Here is a 21676-nt window from a genome sequence, read left to right on the forward strand (position 1 = left end):
TGCATTCAAGCTGTGACTGATGTTCATGGTAACTATATCAAGTATTGGATGATAATAAAGGAATAAATGTAGTAAATTTTCTATTCATTATCTATCATATTTTCCATGCATGTTTAGAATATTTGGGTTGGCATTGGTGTGGGTTGCAACTTTAGCCGCTAACACTGTATACTAAAAGAGCAAGTGTCTCATCAACTTGAGATCATGATATGTAACAGCAGGAAACGGCATTAAGATCAACACCCAGTGCTGGTCTCAGTCTTACCTCTTGAGTCAGGCTGTGAGGGATCACCTTGCCTTCAATGTTGATGCCTTTACACTGCAATACAGACAATTTGTCAAACTTCCCATCATACAGCTTCCTATCACTGTTTTTATGACAGGTGTTACCTAATACATCTTTTTTTTTGTCACCAGTTTGTCAACATTGTGTATAAAAACCTGTATTCACCAATGACTGTAAGCAGACAGTAAAAACTCTACCTTGCCAAGAATCTTCCAAATCTGTGGGTAGAAGTTCCGCGGCACCCTGTTCAGCGCCCCGTCCAGCCGGCGCCGCCTCAGCCATTGCCCGTGCCGCTCGTCTGGCTCCTCATTCTTCCCTTCAGCTGCTGCCGGCCCCAGAAAACTGCCAATGGTACTCTTCTGCTCCCACAGAGATGAAAACAAGACAAACAGTTAAAGATAGGAGTCAATAAAGCACTGCATGATGCTTAAGACTACAGACTCTTTCTTATCTTATACAGTACATGAAGGGGGCATCAAACAAGAGATTGTATATGACTGTTAACAATGGGGGAGATTCAGAAGTTGTATAACTCTACAAGGGAAAAAAAATTAATGACTTGATGATGAGGTGATGAATACATAAAGGACCTGCTATGTACACCTGAAGGCCTGGTGTAAACTGCAGCTTTATTGCAGGGAGGACAAGACAACTTTCTGGTCTGATGGAATTTGGCTACAGACAGCAGCCAGCAACACTGCCTTGGATGTGAATGTACTATTTCACTCAAGGAGAAATTCAGATATTAATTTGCTTGCAGTCAGTGTTTACCTTCAGTTGTTGTACACTCAAGATAACATTTAAGGAGCATTGATATTCTTTGAAAACTACACTGGAGGGCTGCTACAGTGAACTAAAAATCTAAATACATTGTGGCCATTCATTAGCAAACAAAATTAAACAAAAATATATGGTGTCATTTTACAGTACTATAATTTTATTGTAGCAAGAGTCCAAGACTTTGTGTCTTTCTCAAAAGCTTTCTTCTTTATGTTTTGAAAGTACAAAGCATTCTAGATTCTGCAGTACTTGAACAGAAGACATGTGTTTTCTTTGCTTTTTACCTATTGATCTTAATGAAAATTCAACTCAAATATTCAGCAAAATCAATTATGTTTGAATAAAACCACAAATAACAGGAGATGATGAATACAACAATGACTCACCTTCATTAAAAAGGTATACTGGCAAATATTTAGTGTTCATTACAAAAGACTGTTTGGTGTTTATAGCATTAAGAAGGGTACTCTGCTCAACATGTCAACAAACAAAGTATAGATGCCAGTCCCACCAAAGTAAAAGTGATGCTTAGATACTCAGAGCATACAGGAATGAATGTTTTCAGGTGAGCAGCACAGTGCCACTACATCAAAGGAGCAGAACCACATCAATGCAGACATGAATATCAAAACCAGAAACAAATGCAATTACAAAACGTGCAAATAAAGAATAAGTATACCAAAAACCTAAAATTTTCCACCAGCATTGTGGAAATACTCAAGGTACAGACTGCTCTTTACTTGATGATGCAGCTTCACCAGCTGTGCAAAGAAAGACAGGCCAAGACACACACACACACACACACACACACACACACACACACACACACACACACACACACACACACACACACTGTGCAGAGTTATAAAGCAAAAAGAGGATTGTGAAATACTGCAGGAAGACCTAAATAAGATCTGGAAATGGAGTAAAAAGTTGGAGATGGAATTCAATGTGGACAAAAGCCATGTCATGGAAATGGGAAAGAGTGAAAGACGACCAGTGGGAATCTATAAGATGGGAGATGGAGTAGAACTGGAGAAAGTACAAAAGGAAAAGGACTTGGGAGTGACGATGGAAGAAAACAATCAACCGGTAAGCCATATAGATAGAATTTTCAGAGAGACATATAATTTGCCAAGGAATATTGGATTAGCATTTCACTACATGGACAAAGAAATGATGAAGAAATTGATAAGTACTATAATAAGAACCAGATTGGAATATGCAGGAGTTGTGTGGACCCCCCATAAAAAGAAACACATATGGAAGTTGGAGAGACTACAAAAAATGGCTACAAGAATGGTTCCAGAATTTGAAAGGATGACATATGAGGAGAAACTAAAGGCTATGGATCTACCAACCCTGGAACAAAGAAGGGAGAGAGGGGATCTGATACAAGTTTATAAATTGATCAACAGAATGCATAGAGTGGATAATGAGAAACTGATCCTGAGAGAAGAATATGACATTCGAAGCACAACATCACACAGTAAAAAATTGTGGAAGGGAAGATGTCTGAGAGATGTAAAAAAATATAATTTCCCGCAAAGATGTGTTGAGACTTAGAACAGTTTGAGTCAAGAAGTGGTGTCAGCAACGAGTGTGCATAGTTTTAAAGAAAAAACTGGATAAGTGTAGATATGGAGATGGGGCCACACGAGCATAAAGCCCAGGCCCTGTAAAACTACAACTAGGTAAATACACACACACACACACACACACACACACACACACACACACACACACACACACACACACACACACACACACACACACACACAGCATCATCATCTGAATCATGAAAGGTAGGGCAAAACACACAAAAAAACAACCGGGAGGCAGCAAAGTCTGGGTCTCGGTCTGGGTCCAGTCAGCGGGGCTCACCGTTGATGATGTCGCAGATACATACTTACGTACGGTACAAAAAACATTTTGAAAAGGGCAGCTGGATACAAAATGATTTATAAATTCTGGCTTGTCATAGTCTTAAACTAATTTATTGCCGATGCCGATGCCAATTTCGCCTGCCAGCAGCCTTTATGGCAGCTTTAGCCAATGACAGCTGCCATGAAAAAAAGGATGACAGATGTCACCTTTGTTGAAAATATAAGTAGGAAAACTGCTTCATCAAGTAGGAAGCTGACTATACCTCAAGATGTCAACTAAATGTTGCTACCTGTAGGCATGACCTAACGTTAAAACTTAAAGACCAAGAATTACAACTTACAAAGCAGATGATAAACAAACCAATAATACAAAACAAATGATAGTTAATCCATAAATGAAGCACATCTCTGAGTGCTGCCGCAATGTGTATGTAAAGAAGAGCAGACTGATCCAACACAAAGCCTGTCTCCTGTGAGTGTTGGCCTGTGCACCGCTGCACTGGGCTCAGGGAACACAGGGCACGAGGAACCAAGACTCTTCTCTACTAGTGACCAGCAGTGTGTTCTGTGACATACAATAATACCAGTGTTTCACAACACATTCACTAAAAATTCTAATATACAGGAAATAGGTTCTAAGTAGACTTTTTCAATCTATTAATGCCTTTTTTGCATATCAAATGTTTAAAAATATAATTTTTTCTTGCTTAGAAAAGTAAGAAATTTTCAGTATCTTTTGACATCGAGTCTGGGATGCATCCCCTGCTGGTGAGTGTAACAAAATGTTAACAAAGTCTGTACAGTTTTGGCACTGCAGTATTTCCAACCCACATGAGGTTTGGCTCATTCCCATTTGGAAAGCATTCAAGAAGTGAGTTCATTTAGACACAAGTAATTCCATGCATAGATTTGTGAATATAAAACACAATACGTATATGAACACATTACAAAATAAAGAGATTAAATGTAATATCAATTTTTTGGATGTTTACTATTAATGAATTATGTACATAGATGAAAGATGCAAGTTTAAACTCCAAACTAGAGTAATTAAGTCACAAGTCACATTTTTCATTAAACAGATGCATTTTCTTTGGTTTTCACATCTTTTTGGGGAAACATGCACAAAGTCTGTTTTGTGGTGCTGTAATTTTAAGAGGTAAAACCAAGAATGTGAAGGAGGTGATGTCATAATATTAATGTGGAAACATGTAGCTCAGCATTTCCTACTAAGAGCTTCCAAGTGGATGATGAAGTGAAAGGGAGTGCGGTGGTGATGGTTGGGGGAGTGGGGCTCCAGGATTGATTCGACCAGGCTACAAGGAGCTCAGATACCAATGGCAAAGGGAAGAAAGGGAGAGAGGGAGGAGGAGGTAAGGCAGCACCAGGGGAGGGAGGGAATGTGAGGTAAGCCAACACCATATGCAAACTTTCCTGTCCTCACCTTCTCTGCATGCAAACCTCCCTGCCGGAAACAAAAGTGTTGGAAATGGCATTAGTTCCTGCAACCCCCAACACTCTCCAAGGGGTTCTACTACTGGCATTAGTAGCAGTTCAATGAAAAGATCAGTTATGGAATGCACAAGGAAGCACTATTTCCACTGCGACATTAGGAACAAGAGCTTTCTTTCTACAGTGCTCAGCCAATTCAGGTCTTCCTTACTTGATCCAGTTTACAATTTGGCAGATATTTTCAGGCTTTTTTTTACAATATACCTTGTTTCACCTAAAGTTTCTACTCAAGTAACCTCAAGAAAATCAGGAGCACAGACCAAACATTCACTAGCAAAGATGTGTGTACAAAACAGGCATCAGACTCATGGCAAAGTGTACACCAGGCTACCACAACACTCACTGCACCACCAACTCACTACTGCTCACTACCTCACAGACACCAACACAGGGAGGGAGGGCCAATGTAGCAATGGATTCTTAGCTTATGTTCTCTTTGTACACTAATTCATAATCCTCAAAATTAAAATCTAAATATAAGACTATAAATTAATGTTTTCCTGCACATCAGCTAACATTTTATTCATTAAGTTTTCTAAATGATGATGACTGCTTTTAAAATTCTTATTATTTTCTTATAAGGTATCAAGATTTTTCTAATAAGCTCTTGAGGAGAAAGTATGATAAATTTCTAGGGTCATAGTTTTTGTAAGACTGCTGCTAAAAAATAATCAGATATTTTTAGATTACCATAATTTTTTTTTCCCTGGATCATTCACATGCAAATACACCCTATACACTCACCCATTCTCTTGTTTTTTAATTCCTCTCTTTCTCTTCCTCTTTCTCACACATACACACACACACAAAACTGAGTCACTAAGCTTGCTCCCTCTACTACTGGAACTTGGCACAACACAGCACAACATCTCACCTTGCTCAGCTTGGTGGAGCGGCTGCTGATAAAGAAGGTTCCACTGCGTGCTGTAGGAAAGACACAGGAAAATTATCAAAAATAGACCTTTAATGCAGTTCCATTTCTTCTAATTATTTTCTGGTACTTTTTTTCATTCACTGCAGGGTAAGACAAAGATAAGGCATGCAGGAATTCACTTACGATTAACTGGCACCTTTGAGAACTTAATAATGTGGCATTACAATAGATAACATCATGCACTAAGTCTTGCTCTTAGGGACTAATTCAGTGATTCCCAACCCCATGGTTATGACAAAAATAAGGTTGTGAAGGTTTTCCAGCAGTCGCCAGAAGATCTTATTAGAATATATATTAATAATTCACAATTGCTTACATTTGGAGTGTGGAGAGTTTGGGTAACGTAACTGATTTACTTCAGTAGGACAGTGTAAATATTCTCCTCAACACAAACCAACAGAAGGAATACAGTAATATAAACTTTCATACATAGAATAACCAACGCTCATAAACATTTGCAAGTATAACTATATTATGAAAACGGTTGGATTTATTACTACATGTTTACGCATTCATGGTCACTATGCAAGTTAGGACTGCGTTTAGGGTCCCAACCAAAAAAGATTGGGAAACACTGGTCTAATCATATCAAATCTCAGTGTCTCTGCCAACACCAGGCTTTCCATGGATCAACAAACAACTCTATAACTATGATTCTGTTATATGAATTTAAAAGCTTCTGTATTTACGAAGCATAACAAGAGCCCATTTCATACATTACCGTAAGCCTTTTTATATCAGATTTCCTTTTAGTATTATTTGAAAATGGTCTTATTTTTTTCAATACTATATGAAGCTCAAGGATTCCTATACAATCCTATTTCTTTCACTGGCAACAAAGACACTTCTAACTTTTACATTCACATCATATTTCTTTCAGAATTGTCTGGATCCCAAATAATTAAGCCTAGAGTTGGTAGGAAACTGAAAGCAGTTCTTAAGAATACCGTCCCCTGTCCCAGACCTTACCATTGAAGATTCCTTCACGTTTGCGTAAGACTGGCAAAGGCAGAAAATACATTAGACAAAAAAGCCAACATAGCCCAGCAGACAGTGAGTAATGGTCAAAACAGGCAGGAAGGTACAGCTGTCCAGCCAGTCTTGAGAATGAACACACCTCACAAATGACACCAAGCAATGAGGGTAAGTGTGATCCTTAACAACACTTCACTTATAAACTGAAGTCAATGGATGAAGCACAAAACTCTCATCAGCTCACAAGGGAGTAATATTTTTTTTTACCAGCAAGAGGATATCTGGCTAAGATCTAGGGTAAACTTGTGTTAGTAATGAAAAGGACAGCCAAGGTGATGAGATTGCACTACAATAAAAATAATTATTCATGCTAAAAAAGGGAGACTGCATTTACATTTCACCCTAGAGTAACCAAAAGGGTTAATAAACAAAGAATACTGTAACTCAGCACAAAAATGTAATCACAGTAGGTATTCACATGGCATGGCTATCAGGAGCAGGTTTGGGGAGGCATGAACACAAGCAGGAGGCCACTCGGAAAACAAGGAATATAAACAGCCACAAAACAAGACTGCTGATGGGGATACAGAGAAGTAAGTTGAGATGAAGCAAATCCCTTCTTACACTGCTCCTGTATTGTATATGAACATAAAACAGAGGCAGCAGTAATGTACAAAAAATAATTAAACCAAAATGCTTTATCTAAATTTCTATTTGTAACTTCCCGCTGCCATTTACATGGATAAGGTGAACTAAATCATATGGGTTTCAAGCATTAAGCCATTACTTAACTAAGATTCAGAGGCTGTAATAAATGTCTTTCTATTACAGGGAATATTTGAAGATTGGGGCAAAACAATATAATATAAGAAATGCCAAGAAATTAATAGAATGAAATTGAGAACCACAAAGATGAAGCTTGGACTAGAGGGATATAACAAGGGATATATAGGAGTAAAAGCTGCCAAGAAAGTCATAAAAATAAGACTGAAAACACAAATCAAGGACAAAACTGCAGTATCCACCACAGGACTGACCCACATGCAGCAGGAAGGAGTGGGAGATGGTACTGACCTGAGCCAATGTTGAACTCTTTGCCAGACATGATGTGGTGCAGGAGGTTCTTCATCTCAAAGGGGGACAGGTTGAGGAGGTGCTCTGAGGCAACATCCGCCGCACACTTGATGGTCCGAGCCAACTCTGTGGCCATCACCTGCAGCAGCAACAGTGGTCAGAGTTATGGGAGAGGAGGAGGAGGAAGAATGCATAGGAAGAAAAGACACCATGAGAGATAATGGTTTATAAAGCAAGCATCTACTGAAGCACACACTTTTATTACTTGCATATATATATATATATATATATATATATATATATATATATATATATATATATATATATATATATATATATATATATATATATATATATATATATATATATATATATATATATATATATATATATATATATATATATATATATATATATATATCCACATATCTTATAATAGGCTACATTAGTGATGAAAATAAAGACAAACTAAAGTAACTACATTCCACATTCTTAAAAGGCTACATGTAGGTAAACACAAAAAGAGACCCAGGCATAGTTAAGCCATATAGTAAACATCCCTCTCAATATCACCATGAAGTACACATAAACCTCAATAAATAGCCAGCACTTCTCACTAAGCTCATAAGAACACAGAGGTGATGTGGGTGAAAAACTGGAGCCTAACACCATAAGGGATGAGTGCCTCCCCACCACACACCTGAATGATGAGACCCACTCGGAGCCGCAGCATCTCATTGAACAGACTGGGCTCAGTGCGGATGAACATAGCCAGGTACACGAGGAGCTCCTGGGTCAGCATGGCAGTGGACTCATCTGCTCCGTAAGCTTGGTGGATGAGGACCCGCAGCTCGGAGGATGGCAGTGGGGCGGTGATGGTGATTTCATTGTGTGGAGGCAGCCCCACCGTCACCTGCTTCTGTCGCACCAGCAGGTCTGTCACAGCCTTGGCCAGGTCCTCCACTCTCTTACCCAGCATGCCTGAGGGAGAGGCAAGCAGAGTTATCATCAATCAATTCAAGAGTAGCCATGCAATATGTGGTTAGTAAAGAGGCCATAATTGGGTTCTACAGACACAATGAGTGAGAAACATACTGGAATGATTGTGAGATAAGGAAGCAAGGATAGGAACACACAAATCCATCAATCAATGAAGACACCATATTCTTATTGGGTTGCCAAGTGCATAAAACCAAAGAGCAGTAACAAAGCACTTGACATGAGAATAATTAAGAAACATACTATATTACTGTGCCCATGGCCAGTACAAAGGAAGATTTAAGCCATTACCATTAGCAACCACTAATGCTGATTTGGTGGCTAGGCTCAAACACCTTCAAATTCCAATCTTCTTAATGTATATGTCTTAACACTTTCAAACTTTTCTTATCTTTTTAACACATGTCATCTCCTGTGCCCTTCAGTCCTCCTCATTCCCCCAGTGTGGCTTACAGTACCTGCAGTGTGCCTGACGAGAGCCCAGTGCTTGATGTGACAGGCACGTTCATACAGATCCTTCAGCAGATCCTTCACTGTGACAGCCTGGCCTTCTATCACTGAGCCTGTCTCATGGTTCAGCCCAAACTGTACCACCTGCAACACACATACCTTGCTGAGACACCATTTCGTGACACCAAAGAGTTATCAAAGTCAATTTAATAAGATAAAAACCATAAAAGAAAGAAAAGAAAGAAATTGTGAGTATGAAATAGAACCACAAAGAATCATCACGCCATTGAAGTGAGTGAAGTGATGAGGGTAAAGCATTTCACTGTCTCCCTCTGTCACGAGCACCACCATACCAGGTAGTGGAGGATGTCGCCCTGCTCCTCCAGGTTCTCGGCCTCCCGTAGCTGCATCATGAGCTCCTCCAGGTCCACGTTCTCATACACTGCATCAGATGCCACCCTGAAACATTTGAAACATTTATTTAGAGCCAATATATGGTATACAGTTTCTTTAGATAGATTTCATGTTAATGGCTGAAGCTTTTTAGGCAAGGTACAAACACCAATACAAGTAAAAAACATTTGTTTAGTCTATGGAGAATTGCTGCTTGATGTCATGAAGTCTATGAAGGATGTCTGTTGCACTGATTGAAGTCTTTGGGTAATGTTATATGTGCTGCATTTCATAGTTTATGGAGAATGTTTGCTGGGATTCACTAAACCTATGAGGAATGTTTGTTGCATTACATTTAGTTTATGGAGAAATTTCACCTCATTTCACGTTTAATTTAAAAGTATGGAAAATGTCTTGTACTTCATTAAGTCTGTGGAGAAACCATGCGTGCTTTGGGGTCCGAGGGGTCTCCAAGCGCACGGGTTTGAACCCTGTCCACGGTCCGAGTGTAGGTTGGTCTTCCTCACTCGGGGCAACGGCTTTGAGATTGGAGGTACCACAAAAAGTATCTCCTTTAGCCCCGAAATTCACGTGAAAAGCCCACATAGTATATATATATATATATATATATATATATATATATATATATATATATATATATATATATATATATATATATATATATTATATATATATATATATATATATATATATATATATATATATATATATATATATATATAAACTATTACGTCTATGGCACCCCTTCGTCCAATTCAATTAAGTCTTAGGGTAAAGTTCGCCATATTTGAGAAAAAGTAAACTGAGGTGTAAAAAGGAAAGGAAAAACCGAACAATAAAAAAATACGAAATGGAAAGAAAGAAAAGACGGTAGAAAATGACAAGACGAAAATCGGAAAATGGAGGAAGAAAGGAAGAGAGTATGGGAGAGAAGAAAGAAAATAAAGGAAGAGAAGAGTCAACAGAGAAATTGTATCGCATTTCAGTAAGTGTATGGCGAGTAACCATTGCATTTCACTAAGCCTCTGTACAGTTTGCCACCTTCCATTATGCCCATTGAAGGTTTGAATAGCATAATTAAGTTTTACAGACGTAATTTGCATATTTCGGTACGCTAATACAGATTCTTTTAACTTCCATCAGTAAATGCAGACTTGGAGGTTTGTGTCACATACCTGCGTTCTACTTATTCCTAGTGTGTGAGTCATGGCTGCTGGACACACCCACCAACATCCCAGTCCACATAACACCACTACGTATATCCAGTTACATCTTAACCCTTTCAATACTGGGACACATTTTTACTTTGAGATTTGTGTACGATTAGCCCATTTTGTTGACATTACGAAGAGTCTATGGAAGTCAGAAGATTAATGGCTAGCCTTCACTATTTCAATCCGCTACATAAATTTCTGAACCTGTATACGATCACCAAATACTAAGCAGAATGAATATGGAAACGCGTCATGGTACTTACGGGCTTAATAGTCAATTTATAGTTCATCCTACCCACGATTTTATTTTGTGTCTTATATTTTCACTTCTATCTGGCGCATTTTTCATCCAATAACCACTTCTGAGACACTGTTCACACTCTACAACCACCGCTAAACATTTTACTGGCTAGAAACTGCAAAATCTGCTCATCTAATCCCTTTCTTTCTTGTACAGACGCTTGTACAGACTTCATACATTGACTTTAGTGTCGGGAATTGTGGTTTATCGCAGGGAAAGAGCTTAAGTGAAATAGATTACTCTCAATAGCGCGTAATTAAAGTGACAGCTTTGCAAATACCAGGAGACAAGTTTCATACAACCGTCAAAAGCTTTATCTCCCTGAAAGTCCTAAAATAATGCCAATAAACCACTACATATTAGCCACAAAGACCGTGACAAACAAACTTCTAATCCAAACAACAACGTCTTTGAACCTTAGAAATACCTCCCAAACGGTGATCCTTAGGAAACACTCCCTTATAGACATTACCCAAACCATAATATTCACAAAATCCCCCAAAACCATGTATCTTTAAGTATCACAACCACAAAACACGTATAACTGACACAAAATCCTTTAAAAACGTATCTTCACGTATCACACCCACAAAACACGTAGAACTGACACAAAATCTCTTAAAAACATGTATCTTCACGTATCACACCCACAAAACACGTACAACTGACACAAAGTGGATAACAGAACAATGAATCATACTGAAACCCTTACATCTGCTCAAACCCTCTTAATAACACGCTCAACCACAGGCCCACACACGAGGCCGAACCACGTAATGTTTACCCTGCCATGCGTGAGCGGTGCGGAGAGACGAACACAAGGGCGCCTTAAAAAATACGAGGTACTCTCTAATACCACGTACGCTGACCGCCACCTGCTGGAGTCCACTAAACATACTTCTCCAGGAATTCCTCGCACACACACACACACACACACACACACACACACACACACACACACACACACACACACACACACACACACAGAGACCGATCAAAGAATACCAAAGCCTTTTTCTCTCCTAATGTACAGTGGACACGATATTCCAGTAGTGAAGATGTGACGGAAGAATGCGTCTGTGTTTAGTTCATTTGTTCTGCCAGCTGCTGTGAAGATTGAGGTATGAGGTGTTGACATCAATACGTGTTCTCGGGTCATCAGGTTCTCTCTCTCTCTCTCTCTCTCTCTCTCTCTCTCTCTCTCTCTTGTTATTATACTGCGCGATTTGTTTTGAAAGGTTATGGGAGGAGATTATTGGATAAGACGCGAGGGTGATTAGATAAGACGTGGGGGTGATTGGATAAGACGTGGGGGTGATTGGATAAGACGTGGGGGTGATTGGATAAGACGTGGGGGTGATTGGATAAGACGCGGGGTGATTGGATAAGACGCGGGGTGATTGAATAAGACGTGGGGGTGACTGATAAGACGCGTGGGTGATTGGATAAGACGCGGGGTGATTGGATAAGACGTGGGGTGATTGAATAAGACGCGGGGGTGAAGGATAAGACGCGGGGGGTGATGGATAAGAGGGGTGATTGGATAAGACGTATGGGTGATTGGATAAGGCATGGGGGTGACTGGATAAGGCCTGGGGGTGATTGGATAAGACGAAGGGGGTGATTGGATAAGACGCGGGAGTGATTGGATAAGACGTGGTGATGATTGGATAAGACGTGGTGATGATTGGATAAGACGTGGTGATGACTGGATAAGACGTGGTGATGACTGGATAAGACGCGGGAATGACTGGATAAGACGCGGGAATGACTGGATAAGACGCGGGGATGACTGGATAAGACGTGGGGGGGAGGAATGAAGTGCATTGTAACGAATGAATTATGAGTGAATGAGTAACTGATTCACTGACTGACTAAAGTGTTGACTGAATGACTGATTAACTATACTAAACTGAACGAGCTTAAACGCACTGACTAACTAACTGAGGTACTATCCTTACTAATCTAACCAGCAAAAAAAAAAAAAAAAAAAAAATTACCGCCGAAACAAATCCATCCCCAAAAGAACTTCAAATACAGACTTAACTTGTGAATATATCTAAACTAAACCCAAGAAATGACGATTGAGGTGAGCCGCGGACATACATAACAGCGGGTAAGTACGGGTAAGTGTGTGGATTGATCAAGTGAAGGCGCCGTGACAAACAAGGTCACGAGGCTGCTGCTGGCCAGAACGGGTTACAGAGGCCGCGTCTGTCGAGGGGATATACTCATGCACTCCTCTCGCTGGTAAAGTTACGTCAAGTTGTGGCGTAAATAATGCATGGTGCTCATTACACTTTGAATGCCTATAAGCTGACACTAGTACTTATGAAAACCAATCACACTTAATTAAAGCAATGAAATCTTTGTAGTGAATCTGTCACGTCAATTTGTACCTGTAAATAATAGTAATGTTAGTAATGTGTGTCGTCTAGGAGAGAAATGCATCGTATTCATTATACTTTAAATACCTTCTTGCTGACACTAGTACTTGTGGAAATTGACCAAACTAAAAGCAATGGAGTCTGAAATTAATCTATTACGTCAATTTGTAGCTGTAAATAATAGTAATGTGTGTCGTCTAGAAGAGAAATGCATAGTACTCATTATACTTTAAATACCTTCCTGCTGACACTAGTACTTGTAGAAATAGACCAAACTAAAAGCAATGGAGTCCTTGTAATGAATCTGTACACGAAGTAATGGTGGATACGATATAGTACGATTCATACTGAGAGCATTAATACGTACAAAACAATTCCCTGTCTATAAATCTGACACTGAACCAATGATCGACAACACAAACGATACGGTAATAAAAAAAAGAATTGAAGCGTAAAAGACGAAATGCAATAACTTAAACCTATAGCACAAAAAGGATGAAAAAAAGTAATATATACTAAAAAGAAGAAAAAAAAGTATGACATTTCCACATCAAAAAATGAATAAATACCAAAATAAACGAATAAACAACAACAACAACAACAACAACAACAACAACAAATAAAAACCATGCAAGGAAAAAACAAAAACAAAAATCCAGAACACAACATTGGTGGGATTAAATCGATTACACTGCAGAGAGAGAGAGGAGAGGAGAGGAGAGGAGAGGAGAGGAGAGGAGAGAGAGAGAGGAGAGAGAGGAGAGGAGAGGAGAGGAGAGGAGAGGAGAGGAGAGAGAGAGAGAGAGAGAGAGAGAGAAGAGAGAGAAGAGAAGAGAGAGAGAGAGAGAAGAGAAGAGAAGAGAAGAGAGGAGAAGAGAGAGAGAGGAGAGGAGAGGAGAGAAAAAAAAAAAAGAGAAGAGAAGGAGAGGTAGGAAGTGGGGAGGGAGCACAGAGGCTTACAAACTAATGGTGGTGGTGGTGGTGGTGGTGGTGGTGGTGGTGGCGGCGGGAGTCAAGGTAATCCCTGCAGAGAAGCGAATCAGAGAGCGGGGGAAGCTAAGACGTAAAACACCACCACTAAATTAAAGAACACATGGTAGACAACAGGGGGGGGGGCGGGATTATAGGGACAGCAAGGGGATTACAAGCCTACACTGCAAACGATGATTTATGCTTAGTGATCGAAAAACAAGGAAAATAAGGGAAACTGTATCAAACCAATCAAATACAGACACCAGAGGGGATTACAAGGCTATACTGGAAATAATGCGGATTTATGCTTATTGATAGAAAATGCAAGAAAAAAAACGGGACGCTGTATCGAGCCTGAATTCTATACGCAAATGATTAAAAAAAAAAAACTAAATAAATAAATAAAAGCGCAGGATATGAACACTGGAAACAATGATGATTTATGCTTATTGATCGGAAAATGTAAATAAATAAATAAATAAATAAGGGTAACTGTATTAAGTCGCTAGTTTTACACGTGACACTAGATTAAATACAGGATAGAAACACCACGGGGGGGGGGGATTACACGGCTACACTGAAAAAAATGCTGATTTATGCTTACTGATCTAAAACTACGAGAAAATAAGGGATGCTGTATCATTGCTGGTAATAACTTAAAGATGAACAGTTTGCGTGGGTGTAATTAGCAGGTGTAGAGTGTCAGGTGTGTCTGTACCTTCAGGTGTGTAGTGTGGCGAACGAATCGATAGTAATAGGTACATAAATAAGTGTCTTGGTTGGATACAGCCTGATGGAGAGTCTATATAGGCTATTATTCGTTGGTGGTGGTGGTGGTAGTTGTGGTAAGTAGTAGTAGTAGTAGTAGTAGTAGTAGTAGTAGTAGTAGTAGTAGTAGTAGTAGTAGTAGTAGTAGTAGTAGTAGTAGTAGTAGTAGTAGTTGTTGTTGTTAATGCAAATTCTCTCTCTCTCTCTCTCTCTCTCTCTCTCATGACTACACACGTCCGTACAAAAGGGGAGCGAAGGAAGGAAGGAAGGAAGGAAGGAAGGAAGGAAAAGAAGAGGGAAGAGAAACACGATAACATGTCATGAAAGAGGCGAAGGGAAGAAAGAGAGAGAGAGAGAGAGAGAGAGAGAGAGAGAGAGAGAGAGAGAGAGAGAGAGAGAGAGAGAGAGAGAGAGAGAGAGAGAGAGAGAGAATGACTTTTTTATCTATAATTCTAATCTTCTCATTTTTACTTCCCTTTCTTTATCCTTCCTTTTTCATAAACTCCTTTACTTTATTAACTCTTCCTCTCTCATCAACATTCATTTCCCTTCCTTTTCTTTTCCAATTTTCCTCGTCCTCTTTTTATCTCTTTCTTGTAACTCCATCCCCTCCTTTTTTTTTTTTCCTCCTCCCTTCCCTTTCTCTCTTATCCTCTATCATCTCCTTCTCTTTTCTTTTTATCTTCTTCCTTTCCCATTCTTTCAGTTCCTCTTTCTTCTTCTCCTCCTCCTCCTAAGCCTCTATCATAATTCACTCCTATTCCTCTTTCTATTCACTTAATCAAGGATAAAACAAAATCCTGCCTTCTCATTTTCTCTACGGAGGAGGAGAGCGACTACCACCACCACCACCACCACCACCACCACTACCTCACCGCCAGCCAGCCAGCCAGCCAGTCAGTCAGCGTCTGTCTCACCGTCTGGTCACTCTGCTCTTCTTGTGTTGTGGTTTCTGCTCCCGCCCTGGTGTGTGTGTGTGTGTGTGTGTGTGTGTGTGTGTGTGTGTGTGTGTGTGTGTGTGTTATTAAGTTACCGTTTCTTCGTTCTAAGTTGTGTAATTTTTTTTCTCTCTCTTAAAGTTTGAATTTCGTACAAAACACCGTAAGTTGATGTGCTATACGAAAGGTAGAGTTCGTTCGTTAGTTTTGTTCGTACTATCATCGCTACTTCGCTTCGTTCAACACTGGAAAAGTAAGGAGAGCAGTGTCGCTTTTGTCACCTCACCGCACCTGTCTTTAACCTTCGCTCTCTCGCTACAACATAAAGTAAGATAAAGTGTCATTAGTTTGCCATCTTTACGACTATCTTATCCTAACTTACCTTTACGTTCACTTTATCCTTGACGTGATGTGGCCTGACCTAACCTAACCTAACCTTTGCTCCATCGCTATAAGATAAAGTGTCATTAGTTTGTTATCTTTACGACCATCTTATCCTAACCTATCTTTACGTCTATCTTATCCTTGACGTGAACCTAACCTAACCTTCGTTCCATCGCTATAAGATAAAGTAACATGAAGTGGAATTAGTTTGTCATCTTTACGACTATCTTACCCTGGACGTGACCTAACCTAACCTTCGCTCCGTAGCTAGAAGATAAAGTAAGATTAAGTGCAATTAGTTTGTCATCTTTGCGTCTATCTTATCCTGGACGTGACATGACCTAATCTAATAAATTTTCAATAAACACAGTAAAACAACCACCCGGCCCCCACAAAAAAAAAAAAAAAAAAAACACGTACCATACATGTTTTTTCTTGTTTTTGTAATGGAGCTGGTGTTTTTTTTTTTATCTTAGTTTGAAAAAAAGACCTTGGAAAATATATAATCCTAACGTGACCTGGCTTAACGTTCCTTGACCTAACCTATACATGTGTTTAACCTTTTTGACTCTTTCTCTCTCTTTTTTACACTTGATTTATCTTTTTTACTCTTTTTCTCTCTTTTTGACTCTCTCTCTCTCTTCAAGATAAGGACGTGTGGGAGAACCGTGTTTAGTTTGTCATCTCTAGGTCTATCTTATCTTGACATGACCTGGCGTAGTGACTTGGCTCAATTTAAACTCGTCTGTATTCTGCCTCGTCTCATTTCAGACAGTGGAACAGATTTAGTTTCATTTCTAATATTTTTTTTCTCCCCTTCCTCCTCCTTCTCCTTCTCCCTCCGCTCCTTTTCTTCTATTTTCTCCTTCCTTCTCTTTCTTTCTGTTATTCCTCCTCCTCCTTTCTCCGCTCCTTTTCTTCTATTTTCCCCTTTCTTCTCTTTCTTTCTGCTATTCCTCCTCCTCCTCCTCCTCCTCTTTCTGTTCCTTTTCTTCTATTTTCTCCTCCTTCCTTTCCTTTCTTTCTGCTATTCCTCCTCCTATTCCTTTTACATCCTGAACTTTACCTCAGAACCTGACTTGAAAACACGAAGAAAATAAATAAATAATGAAAAAATAAATAAAATAACATTCTCACTCGCTCCGTTCAAAAGGCAGCGAATTGGAAAGCAAAGTCGATAACGCCAATATTACAAGTGTCCAGTGAAAAGGAAAAGAATCTTCGTTTATTTACATACGTTCTTTTCTTTTTTTTTTTCGTTCCCAGAGAGAGAGAGAGAGAGAGAGAGAGAGAGAGAGAGAGAGAGAGAGAGAGAGAGAGAGAGAGAGAGAGAGAGAGAGGGGTGGGTGGGTGTGCGTGCTAACAACTTAACTCCTACCTATATTTAGTGAGTAGTCAGAATGTTTACCTAATTTATGTACAGGTAATCCAAATCGTTCAAAAGACCCTTAACAACTTCAATACTGGGACACATTTTTAACCTTGATATTTGTGCACGATCAGACCATTTTATTGGCATTAGGAAGGGGTTATGGAGGTGAAAAAGATTAATGGCAACAGTCTTCACCATTTTAACACCCAACATGAGTTTGTGTGCCTGTATAAAATCACCAAATAGTAAGCAGAATGAATATGGAAACGCGTTATGGTACTGAAGGGGTTAAAGGACGAAAAAAAAAAATAGATAAAAATAGGTATGTGGAAAAAAAAACTTATTTAATCATCTACATATTTTTGCTCCCTCAAAAGACCACAAGTCAATAATTTACTTCCTATGTCCTGTGCAAGTGTCCGAGGTTTAGCTGTATACTAGTTCCTCCCAGCAGGTGAGTGAGTCCCTCTTGCGGGTTACGTAGCAACAACACGTGTTTACTGAGCGTGGGCGAGGACTGCACTCAACACGGTAAAATAAATGATCAATATAACGGAGTCTCTAATCACTGAAGCTTTTATCTCCTCCATTCCTAATATGCAATCAAACTAAGAGGGAACATCACTGAAACGGCGTAAAAATGATCAATATATAACTCTTTTCATCATTTTAACTCGAATCTCCTCCATTCCTAGTATACTATCTAACTAAGCGGGAACAGCACTGACCTGGAGTAAAAATGGTCAATATAATCATTTTTACTCATTGAAGCTCTTATAAAATGCTCGATACAACTCGTTTTAATCCCCGAAAGTCATATTTTTCCTACATTTCTAATACACCATCAACTTATTCAGCCATTAGACCCTCCTCCTCCTCCTCCTCCTCCTCCTATCACTACTACTACCCCTACTCAGTGACTCTCCAAAGGTCATGTCACGTGCTTAAAGGTCACGAGGGTCACATGAGGTCAGGCAGGTCAAGGTGATTAGAACACCATTGACACCTGTGTGACTATTGATCAAGGCGATAATTGAGAGAGAGAGAGGGGGGGAGACAGAGTGGGCGTGTCTGTACTTACCTCTCTCTCTCTCTCTCTCTGGTAATTAGATGGTCTGAGAGAAAAAAATACTCGTAATCAATAAGCGACGAGAGAGAGAGAGAGAGAGAGAGAGAGAGAGAGAGAGAGAGAGAGAGAGAGAGAGAGAGAGAGCAAGTCAATTTTTTCCCGTATAATCCTTTGGCCTCCGAACACGCAAGCTCAAGGTCTCTCTCTCTCTCTCTCTCTCTCTCTCTCTCTCTCTCTCTCTCTCTCTCTCTCTCTCAGTGCTGCTCACCCCGCTGCCGGTACCGTCAACCCGCCACTCACCCCCACCCCTCAACCTCACCCCGCCCAAAACCAGAGCCACGCGAATGCTATTAATCTGTCACACTTTAATTGGTGTGTCGCGCGGAGGCCAGGGTCGTCACACCTGTCACGCTGTCACGCTTGTCACGTTCATCAATGTTTCTAGTAGCGTGTCACTCCTCGTCTGTGGATTGGCAGGGTGTCGTGTGAAGTGTGAGGTGTTAATTTTGCTGTGGTTTTATTACTATCACTATTTCTATTATCACTATTTCTATTTCTATTGCTATTGGTACTATGATTGTTTCTCCTACTGCTACTGAGTGGTTGTTGGTGTTATTGTTATGACTAAGGGAGGGAGTAACAAGTCTGCTGGTGTGGTTTCTCTCTCTCTCTCTCTCTCTCTCTCTCTCTCTCTCTCTCTCTCTCTCGCTTTTTGTTCCTCCTACTCGTTTTCTTGTTTTCATTATTTTGTTCTTTGGATTTTTGTTCATGGTATTAATCTTCTCTCCTACTACTACTACTACTACTACTACTACTACTACTACTACTACTACTACTACTACTACTACTACTACTACTAACTACTACAATCATCACAACACTACATTCGCAGGTGCAGTGTACGGGCAACCCAGAAACAATCTCCCCCTTTCACGATGCCCACTGCCTCCTTGTGTCACTGTGAGGCGGGACACGTCTGAGGGAGCGAGGGCGTGTGTGCGTGGCTGGGATGGGCGGCCGGGCGGGGTGAGTGGGGGAGGAACACCGCCACTCACCGCCGACAATGTGCATCCCCAATATATCAGTAAGGTATTGTGTGTGTGTGTGTGTGTGTGTGTGTGTGTGTGTGTGTGTGTGTGTGTGTGTGTGTGTGAGAGAGAGAGAGAGAGAGAGAGAGAGAGAGAGAGAGAGAGAGAGAGAGAGAGAGAGAGAGAGAGAGAGAGAGAGAGAGAGAGAGAGAGATAGAGAGAGAGTGAGTGAGTGTGTTGACAGAATACTAGAGACATGTCCTAGTTTAGTCGTTAATGGATGACTGACAGAGTGAAATAGGAGTGGACACAAACAGGTGGATGAATGACTGGATAAAGAATTGAACGTGACAGGAATGGACTTGACAATCATAATACTTCACATCACTTCTCTTTATGACTTACTAATTACTCCTTTGCTACACCTGCCACTATTTCAACACAATTTTCACATCACCAGTTCAAAGCTAACCCAGTAAACCTTCTCACTCCACCTTTTTACCTTCATTTCATTTAGTTTCACGTCCTAAGATTCGCTTCATCGTGCCTCGGGTGGCGTTACGTAACTCAATCATCCGTTTGGTGCATGGCGGTCCACATCACATGACAGGTGACAAAAAGCACCATACCTTGCCCTTATTACCAATCATGGGTCTTCTTCACGCCCTCACGCTGTACCTCACGAAGACAGATAGGTGGATGGGTAGGTAGACAGTGTAGAGAGGGATATAAACATAGATAAAAGACAGAAAGATGGGTATAGAAATAGATTGATTGATATATAGTTAGATAGAAAGACAGATAAATATAGACAAATGAATATAGAGATAGACTGATTAATACATAGATAGAGAGACAGCTAGATAGATAGATGGATAGATGAATATATAGATAGATTGCTTGATACATAGATAGACAGATAGATAGATAGATGACAGACAGGCAGCTACATAGAAAGATGACAAGTATAGGCAGATAGACAGAGAGAAAGGAATATATAGATAGGTAAACAGACAGGTAGATAGATAAATTTGACTGACAGATTGATTGATAGAAAACTATATAAAGACAAATAGACAAGTAAATACCCAGGTAAAGAAATAAGTTAAGAAAGGGTTAAAATAGAATACCATGAATAAATAAATGGATGACTGGATGGATGGATGGAAGGAAGGAAGGATGGAAGGATGGATACATAGATAAACAAGTAACAGATACAAAAAAAGGCGAGACAAACACGTACCCAAACACATCACTCACTAACCTGACCTGACTGACATTAAAAACTCTTCCGGGACACTAGTCAGCTAACTTCCTCATTCCCACCACCTTTTCTCCGTTTCAAAATGCCACAGTAACTTTCGCATTAAGGTGTCGTAGCTACTCTCTCTCTCTCTCTCTCTCTCTCTCTCTCTCTCTCTCTCTCTCTCTCTCTCTCTCTCTCTCTCTCTCTCTCTCTCTCATTAATAACACAAGGGAACATTCCTTTGGGGAGAAGAAACAAGAAGTGTTGCCTTTCCTCATAATGTATCTTGAATATTGTAACTCTGAACATGCAAAGTGGTAGAGAGAGAGAGAGAGAGAGAGAGAGAGAGAGAGAGAGAGAGAGAGAGAGAGAGAGAGAGAGAGAGAGAGAGAGAGAGAGAGAGAGAGAGCATCCAAGGCCATTGCTTCCGTTTTCTTTTTTCGATTTATGCACTCAATTAAGATCACGTGACTTTAACATCAACGATTACATCCTCTCTCTCTCTCTCTCTCTCTCTCTCTTATCTCTCCCTTATCTGCAGGTCCTCGCGCCAGACAGAGAGCAGAGGGAAGCAGCGACACAGTGGGAGGACGAACACGTGGAGGGCAAGAGACAGGACACGAAGACACTAATAGCTTGTGAAGGAACGGGGGAAGTGAGTGAGGAATAAGAGGTGTTACTTGGATA

At 40.1% G+C, this 21676-nt stretch overlaps 2 protein-coding genes across 26 annotated transcripts in view; one reads left to right on the plus strand and one right to left on the minus strand.

Annotated features, from left to right (window-relative positions):
• The window catches only part of LOC123501546 (probable phosphorylase b kinase regulatory subunit alpha), a 73732-nt gene that overhangs the window by 4239 nt on the left and 47817 nt on the right, over positions 1-21676 (minus strand). For 9 of the 24 annotated variants that reach the window (XM_045250431.1, XM_045250415.1, XM_045250426.1 and 6 more), the window contains 9 exons: positions 9250-9355; positions 8905-9040; positions 8148-8428; positions 7448-7586; positions 6368-6397; positions 5339-5388; positions 4397-4417; positions 484-645; positions 266-319 (listed from right to left, as the gene is read on the minus strand). In XM_045250431.1, the coding sequence (XP_045106366.1) occupies positions 266-319; positions 484-645; positions 4397-4417; positions 5339-5388; positions 6368-6397; positions 7448-7586; positions 8148-8428; positions 8905-9040; positions 9250-9355 (979 nt within the window). The remainder of the gene's footprint in view (positions 1-265; positions 320-483; positions 646-4396; positions 4418-5338; positions 5389-6367; positions 6398-7447; positions 7587-8147; positions 8429-8904; positions 9041-9249; positions 9356-21676) is intronic. The other 15 variants (XM_045250435.1, XM_045250427.1, XM_045250436.1 and 12 more) reach the window with 3 other exon arrangements.
• The window catches only part of LOC123501552 (probable serine/threonine-protein kinase dyrk2), a 7564-nt gene continuing 1740 nt past the window's right edge, over positions 15853-21676 (plus strand). The window contains exons 1-3 of one of the 2 annotated variants that reach the window (XM_045250445.1): positions 15853-15918; positions 19608-19804; positions 21531-21676. The exon at positions 21531-21676 is cut by the window's right edge and continues 1740 nt beyond it. The gene's annotated coding sequence lies outside the window, so the exon portion shown is untranslated. The remainder of the gene's footprint in view (positions 15919-19607; positions 19805-21530) is intronic. The other variant, XM_045250443.1, reaches the window with a different exon arrangement.

This window comes from Portunus trituberculatus, chromosome 9 (assembly GCF_017591435.1).
Source record: "Portunus trituberculatus isolate SZX2019 chromosome 9, ASM1759143v1, whole genome shotgun sequence".
Taxonomy (NCBI): Eukaryota; Metazoa; Arthropoda; class Malacostraca; order Decapoda; family Portunidae; genus Portunus; species Portunus trituberculatus.